We start from the raw sequence: 8,808 nt of genomic DNA on the forward strand, positions 1-8,808 counted from the left end.
TATATATATATATAATTATATATATTATATATATAATTATATATATAATTTATTAATTGTTTTGCTTAATTTTTTAAGAAGAAAATGTCCAAATTCTCTGATTTCAGCTTCTTAAATGCAAATATTTGCATTTATTATCTTTGGGTTGTGGACAAAACAAGACATTTGAGGACGTGGCCTTGGGCATTTTCTGACATTTTATGGACAAAACAACGAATCGATTAATCGAGAAAATAATCAACAGATGAATCCAGGATGAAATTGTAAGTTGCAGCTCTAATGTTGTGCTACCTCAAGGCATCGTCCAGCGGGAAGGTCATTTACACATGATTTACACATTTATTGTCACGGCTGAATGTGGTCAAAAAGCTCAAAAAATAATAATGGATCAAAAAATAATGGAAAACAGAGGGAAAACACCTGTTTTCCTTCCTTTTCTACAATATGTATTATTTTTATATATTTTAAATATTTTTTTTCTTATTTTACCCTGTGACCCTCTTTTGACCCATTGGCCATGTCTGTATGGGTCAGGTGTCACCTGTTCACCTTGACACGCCAGGACCACTTTCAGTCTAAACATGTTGGCTATTTAATTCAACCGAGACAATAAAGGACTTTTGAATCTCACTTTATTTTGACGACTCTCGTCCTGTGATGACCAGAGTGCCGAGGGCGCCCTTCAGTATCTGCTTTGGATGGATCTTATCTTCCTTGTACGTTTCTTTCCCATCGTTCTATGAGCACCTGCCGTACCGCAGCTTTCTCCGCGCACCGGTTTTACGCCACCGAGGCCCCGGCGCTCCTCCTCCACCGCTTCATTTATTGACATTATCGATCGTATAAAAATGAGCAAAATCGACATGGCAGGAGTAGCTGAACCGTGTCATTTTCCTCCCCCTTCGGCCTCCTCCCGAAACTCTGCCCCCGCCCGACGTGCCTTCCAAGTCCGAGATAGAATCACAAGTCGGGTGAGAATTCACAGATAAGGACTGTGGCGGAACAGTCTGCTGTGAAAGGGAACGTGTCCAGACCCTCGGCACAGACTCTGCGCCCGTTGGTTGGATTTGGGAGTGTTGCGTCGACGCTGCCAGAGGCGACGCGAGGCACGCGGGGCTCGGGAGGAATACGATTCTGCTGTTAATCCACTCGCGGAGGATCATGTGGACAAAACAAAGCTTGGTGTTCGATGGGTGAGATCTAATCCATACATGAGTGGGAAGACCATTTGTGATATTCTAATGCAGTTTTTTCACAAAACGATGCATTATGCAGCGTTGCATCACTTCCATTATATAAGTCAGGGCAAGGGAAACAATATGCGCCAAGATGCCCCAAATAAAACTCTTTCTGTAATAAATCATCACTGAAAATAGAATATTCTGAACGAGAATGGCATAAAACGATATATTCTGTGTTTCCGCCGCCCAAATATGAGGGCAAATTTAGACAAAGGTACAAAGGCGATGAAACCCAAACCCTCTCTGCCAACACGGCGCACTGTGCCGCGCTTTTGTCGGAGCTGCATTTTAAGACCGAAGCGACAAAGGCCATCCTTCATGACGGCCTCCAAAGCACCTTGCCATCTGCTTCCCAGCATCACACCCTCACTACTCCAACACAATATCTGCCAACAGCCTACTGCTCTGACGTCAGCGGGCGCAAATAGTGATGCACAGCACGTTCTGGAAGTCTACACTGACGAAACAATGGACTTTGAGATCACACGGAGCCCGATGTCAGCCCTCGGTGAATGATCGGTGAAATGGGGAATTTAATAGAGAGGGGGTGCAGTACGTATCTCAGAAATCCTTACTTATAACGACAGTACCACAAGCGGTATGGGGTTGGTTTGAATTGTTTGATTAACAATTAAAAGTGATTTTATGGTTCGAGTCATTTATTTTTTAATTTCTTTGTTTATTATTTTAGCTGCATTTTATTGGTTTAATCCGGGTCAGTGCAAGTTTATAATTGTCTATTCTTTTATTGCTCAAGCCTCCTGTAAAAGTGAGTTCCCTGTGTACAGTAAACAAAGGTTTTAATGGATGAATCCATGAATGAATCAGTTTGTCAACGCAAGTGCAACATGCAGCACAATGAACCGCAGTGATTTTAAGGATTTTCCCGAGTCCCAGCCTGAGACAAAGCGGCTCATCGGCCGCTTTGTCTCCGCAGCGCGGAGCGGAGGGGGAGCCCCGTAACGGAGCTGAGTGGGCTCCGTCCGCGGCGTCCTCGGCCTCCGCGCGGCTCGGGAGGCGGGCGGGCCAGCACCTCGGGCGCTTTCGACGGGCCCCGCGCAAGTATCCGCAATGCTCTAAAAAACATTCCTTCCTTTTTTTTTCCGGTCGTCTCCTTGACCCAGAAAGAGCCCGCGCCCCGCCGCGCCAAACCTCCTGTCCTCCTTCCTCTCCGTCGGGCCCCGGGGCGAAAATTCAACCCGGAAGGAGCCCGGCGCGCGCGCTGCGACTTGACCCCGTACGGGCAGGGTCACTCGCCATCTGGGCCTCGGGAATCTATTCCGGCTTCCACCGCTTTTTACTCCTCGCTCCAGCTCCCACCAAACTTTGTGAACAACACAGTATTTTGTGAGCGGTGTGCCCCCTTTTTTTTTTTTTTGCCGCGTTTCAGGTGCCGCGCCCGCCGTGCGCAGGCGGCGGGCGCAGACGGCGCACGGAGGAGACGTCTGGTAGAAGCGCTGATATGAGCCCTGACGCTCGCTCGTCCTCATTCCCCGGCTTTGCGCTGGAGGTGCTATCCCATATTAGCCCTGCCTGCCTGTGATCTGACAGGGAGAGGGAGAACTCGCTGTGTGAATGTATTATTCATGACTGAGCCTGACTCAAAGCGTCTTCTGCTTCCAGTGGAACTCCACTCCCCGCGCAGAATGCTTTTTTTTTTTTCCTCCAAATTATTTTAGCTCCGTCTGAACCCTGCGTAAACCTCGCCGAATGCCATGACAGCGGATTTCACATCAGAATTATAATTTACTACGCTGCGCTCGGAAAATGGGACGGGAATTTCTGTATGTGGGAGGGGGGTTTGTTGGACGGTCTCCGGGGTGTCACGCAAGTTGTTCCTTCTTGTTTTGATGGAAAGGAAAAATGTTGTCATCGTAATGCTTCATTCCATATCCGTGACACACATTTAACTCGGCCATGGAGCGTCAATCGAGACACAAACGCATTTACACCTTCATTCGCTGTGGCGTGCCCGTGGACTTTCTTCGTAGAGGGTTTGGTGTGTGCGTCAGGGTTTTAGGGTTGTGTTTTTTGGTGATAGTAATCTGCAGAACGCACCGAGAAAAAAAAAAATTGGATTGGAGTCATTGCATAAACTGAAAAACAAAAAATAATTAATTCCTCAATTTCACACCTAAGAAATAAGGGGTTGTTTTTTTTGTACGTTGATCCAATTATATTTTTTCAGTGTGGCATTCAGAGTATAACCCCTTACTGAGTGAGATGGTGAGATGTAAATATCCCCATGGTGATCTGAGCGCCTGTAAACTGTATTTTCCAAATAAAAAAGGCACGAGCTTGCTCTGATCGCCACCATGCAACCGTTTCAGTTCTCACAAATTGTATCATGGCAGCTGAGTATCTCACTGAAATACAAAATGACAAATTTATCGTATTTTATTTACTATTATTTATATAATTGATTATGTTTTCTATGATAATAATTACATATATTTTTTTAATTTTATTAATTTATTCGAATTTTTAAGAATAATTTTGTAATTTTTTTTTATTTGACCTATAGGGCTCGGGAAACTTGAGAGTTGCCATGGGTTGCTAGGGACTCCGGTCACCATTTTCGGAGGATCACTTCCATTCAATTGCACGTGGAAAGCGCTAAAATATACGAAATGCACAAAAATGGAGAAAGGAAGGGAGGAAAAGAAGGGTCGAGGTTTCACATAAGACGGTCACAAGATTTTGTGAGGCCGACCGACGTTCACAGTCAATGTGAGTGATGCCCCGTGTATGGCGGCTGGCTCAGCTTCCCAATTCTATACTGGAAGTGGACGGGGCTCCTAATGAGTCAGCTTCGCTTCTTGAACATTAGTTCAATGGCTGAAATCTGTTAAAAGACGTGAACTTGAGGAAAGAGGAAGTGGGGGGAAGCCATATCATTTTCACCTCTTCTTCCGCCCTAGAGCCGTGTTTCGTCCAACGACACCGCAGTAAAAAAAAATTAAATAAAGAAGCTCACAATCCGAGGAGGGGAGAAAAGCGAAGCAAACCTGCCAATTAGGAGAAACTCCCCCGCCACGCCGAGGCGCCGCATGGCCATGAGCAGCCCGCGCACCGTCATTCCCTCACAGAAGCAGACAACAACCCGGGCCTTGGGCAGCCGCTCGCGCAGCTTCCTCAGCAGCCTGTCAAAGTGCTTCTCCCCGGCGTTGCTGTAGATCTTGTCGGAATGGGCGATGCACAGGGCTTCCTGGGACGCCAGCTCCTTGAAGGCTTCCATCCCGCTCTCCCCGTAGTTACCTGAGGGGAGAGAGGGAAACGTTTAAGATGGTTTCGTGCACAGGAGAAGGAAGCGGTTCCACTGGGCGCTCCTTCCTTCGCCTCCTGCTTTTGTGTTTGGTTTGATGCATCTATGGAAGTTGTGGGATGGTCTCACCTCTAAATAACCTTGAATATGACTAGTAATTACCATCACATATTGTGATAGCTGGTGTTATCCCTTGAGGTACTATAATTGTTAATTAGTGGTGGTAGTAGCAGTGGTTTTGGTTCCCAGTACACCTGCAATGTTTTCTTGTTTCTACTGGAGAGGCTGATGCTAAGTGTCCTATATTCAAGACAGCACAGCACAATTGCTCATGTCTCGGAAGTATTTGATGCACGGAGGATTCATATGATTGAAGGCGTTTGTGTTGCGACTCATTCGCTCCATATCTCCGTCGAATAAATCATACACTTGCACAAAATTCGCTGTGGGGATTAGATGCCACTTAACCTGTGAAAGGACAGATAGATAGATAGATAGATAGGTAGATAGACAGACAGACAGACAGACAGACAGACAGACAAATAGATAGACAGATAGATAGACAGATAGATAGATAGATAGATAGATAGATAGATAGATAGATAGATAGATAGATAGATAGATAGATAGATAGATAGATAGATAGATAGATAGATAGACAGACAGACAGACAGATAGATAGATAGACAGACAGACAGACAGACAGACAGACAGACAGACAGACAGACAGACAGACAGATAGACAGATAGATAGATAGATAGATAGATAGACAGACAGACAGACAGACAGACAGACAGACAGACAGACAGACAGACAGACAGATAGATAGACAGACAGATAGATAGATAGGTAGATACCTGAACCTCTCTTTAATCTACTTTTACACCCAACAGAAAGAAAGGACGCAGTAACGATGACAGTCAGACAGGTTGTTTCTCACCCTCGGTGTGCACGGCTGACACGTAGGTCCAGTTGTATCGTTTGACAATGTCCAAAATGGCCCGGGCCTGTAGAGTGTCCGAGGGCACGACCCTGAGGAAATACTTGAACAAGGTTTTGTCGCTCAGGTCGATGCTGGTGGCAGAGTAAGCGATCTGCGGGATGTTGAACAGCTGCAGGAGGTTTTGGACCTGGATGGCGACGGAGCTGGAACCCGGGCCGATCACCCCCGCGATGGGCTTCTTGGTGGGGGGGGGCTGGCTGGACGGGACCCCCTCGATGCACCACTTGGAGCCGTCCTTGTCGTCCCTGAGGGAGATGAGCGAGTCTCTGATGAACTCAATGCTCTGCTCCAGGGCCACGGAGGAGTGCCAGCACGAGTCCCTGATCTCGCAGCCCAGGGTGATGTTGGGCAGCAGGTTGGGGTCCGAGTTGATGCGGTCCAAGGTGTGGAACATGGCCTCCACCCTCTGTATGCCGTACTGCTCCCGGATCTCGCCGCATTTCCTCTCCGCCACCTTCTCCGCCGAGGGCTGGTGGTGAACCGAGAAGAGGGCGCCGATTATGATATCTCCGTCCATCCTGGCAACCAGGCGGGTGGCAGCCCTGGGCACCAGTGACCTCTCGTGCTTGCCATAGGACAAAACAAATGCCTCCAGCATTAAAAGCGGGACATAGAAGGCGCTTATCGCGGTGGGGGAAATCATATTCCTCGTTGTGAGATGCTGGCCAACTGTAGAATCATGTCCACTTGGCCACGACAGAGGTCCATGCACTCTGCTCTCTATGAGGCAGCTTTCAACTCGGCCAGCCGTCCCCTTAATGTAGTCCTGCTGTGGATGACAGACACACACGCACACACGCACTCACGCGCACGCACACACACACACACACACACACACACACACACACACACACACACACACACACACACACACACAGGCTGTGTTATCTTTCTACTTGCCGTTTAGAATAAAAACGATTATTTTAGGGAAACTTAACTGAGAAGACGTTCAGAATACCAAGCGACCACTAAACGCTGACGTGCGGACCGAAATCATCCGCAAACGTGCGAGGGGTTTTAGATGAGGCGAACATTAAGCGGCGCTCCGCACGGACAGAAAGAAGGACCACCAGCCCGGAGATGTCGACGAGGATCAAGTCAGAAGGTCTTCAAGCAAAAGAGCTAAAAGTTATTTCCCCGGTGGCGACCGTCCTGGTTTCTGGGTTCAGCACCACGGACAGGGCTGCTTTCCCGAGCACTGCCGATCACCAGCTTTTGTCACATATATTAATTGTAAGAGACATAAATACTGTTCTGCACGACTACGAACATGGCATTCGCATCAGGGATGGTTGGAACAGCTTTGCATTGCGCTACATGACATTTTAGTTCTGTTCCGAGCGTTTGACAGCTGCAGCCGCAGCAACTTAGCCCCCCGCTTCATGTGGGGGGGGGGGGACAGACTTCCAGCACATGCTCGCCAATAACAGGGGTGCACCTCAAGGGTCGTGCACGGCAGCCGCACGTCCGCAGCCGGCGTTCGGATTTGGGAGGACGTCCCCATCCAAGGCGCGGTAGCCGTCCGTCTGCAAAGCGCCAAATCTAATTGGCATTCTCCACGTACCTGCCTGCAGCCCCGGCGTCCAGGGTGAACCGTCCCCCTCGGTCTCGCGAATCGCCCAAACTGGAACCCGGCAGCTTGGGAAAGGGGAGGCAGGGGAGGCTTCTCTCTCTCTCCCTCTCTCCCTCTCTCTCCCTCTCTCTCTCTCGCTCTCCCTCTCCCTCTCCCTGCGCTGATCATGAGCTGCCCCCTTCTCCTGCGCTCCATCACTGCATCTCGAAAGCGGGTCACAGCGACTGCAGTGTCCCCTGGTCGCAGAAACACAACCCATCGCTTTTTAATGATGCGGACGCACCTGCGTGACAGGACGACGGCAAATAAAACCCGCTCGGCGTTGGCGGCACCGCCGACCGCCAATCAATTGGAGTTGAGTGATTCGGGCTCCCCCGCGGGTTGCACAGTGTGGGCTTCGAAAAAAACAACACAAAAAAAAAAGAGACAAATCGACCGGAACACACAGTGGGATCAGAATAGGGGGGGAGTGCGAACTCCGACGTGTTAAAACTTCTAATCTTTCGTACATTATTCCTGTCGGATCGTTTGATCCACTGCTCCAGCGCAAATAAAAAGGGCCGACTTTGCTGCCACCGTGTGGTTGTTTTTTTTTTTTTTTGGTACCGCTATTTATTTTCCCAATTTTGCGAGTGGATCCTTTTAAAATGTAATTTAATTATTATTATTTTTATTTTTTTATAATTATTTCCTCATTTTTATTCATCAAAATATATCAAACAACGTCGGGGTAGAAAATCAGTTGAAAAGAACAGCGAGCATATAGGTTCCATCATCATGTTTATCGCAATAAAGTCCACAATAGCAATTGAATTAATAGTAAAATGAATTGAAATGTTAAAAGGAAAAACTGAGAGAAGAATAAAAAATTAAAATTAAAATAAAATAAAATAGGTGATAAGATCATATTAAGAGGAACGCAGCCGCCCGGCATTTTCGCTGACGTCACTTCCTGCATTTAAACATGGCGGACAACAACATTGAAGTGGAAATGTGATTGTGATGCGGCCGAATTGCACAGTTTTCTGGAATTGGTGACTAAGAACATTCGTTTTAACGCAGCGGAGCTGAAGCACAGGCGTGTTCGTGGAAGGCAGAACAGGTAAGACGTGCTCATCTTCGTATTTCATGGTGTAAAACCGGTAGAGCCAAATAAAAACAAAAACAAAACAGAGCCAATTCTCTTTAGGCAGTGCTATCGTTTAGTCATGCGGAAGGAAATATACAAGTTTCCCACGGTACATTGCCCATTCAGTTGTCTTGCGGTAATCACAATATGTGATTTTGTATGCAATGCACTGGACTGTTTAAGTGCTAGAAATGTCTGCTTATGAAAGGCATAATAATAACATGCTGTTCAGGCATGTGGTTTAGAACGTTCAACGTGGGGTCCGAGGACCACCAGTGGTCCTTCAAGAGGTTCCAGGGGGTCTTCAGCAAAATGATTTAATAGTAAAGAATCAATTTAAACAATTATTTACAAGATTCCAGAGGTTTATTTGTCACATATCCATACGTTCATATACATAGTGAAATGACATTGCAACGCACCCGGAGATTATGCACAATAGCTTCTAAACCGAACATAATAGCTAACCTTATTTCTACCAAACTAACTTACTGAAATTAACTGATTCCTGAAACGTAATGTAGTTAGTGAATAGAATAATATAAATAAAATAAGACTCAAAAAGGTAATACAGAGTGGGGGTACAAAATAGAAGT

The 8,808-nt window shown here is 46.9% G+C and overlaps 1 protein-coding gene across 1 annotated transcript in view; it reads right to left on the reverse strand.

Annotated features, from left to right (window-relative positions):
- grm1b (glutamate receptor, metabotropic 1b) overlaps positions 1–6,153 on the reverse strand; it is a gene marked incomplete at both ends in the record, with an annotated part of 18,315 nt that extends 12,162 nt beyond the window's left edge. Inside the window, 2 exons of the mRNA XM_080011878.1 lie at positions 4,250–4,499; positions 5,448–6,153. Of these exons, the coding sequence (XP_079868004.1) occupies positions 4,250–4,499; positions 5,448–6,153 (956 nt within the window). The remainder of the gene's footprint in view (positions 1–4,249; positions 4,500–5,447) is intronic.
- Between the last annotated feature and the right edge of the window lie 2,655 nt (positions 6,154–8,808).

Source organism: Zeus faber (assembly GCF_960531495.2).
Source record: "Zeus faber genome assembly, chromosome: 13".
Lineage (NCBI taxonomy): Eukaryota > Metazoa > Chordata > Actinopteri > Zeiformes > Zeidae > Zeus > Zeus faber.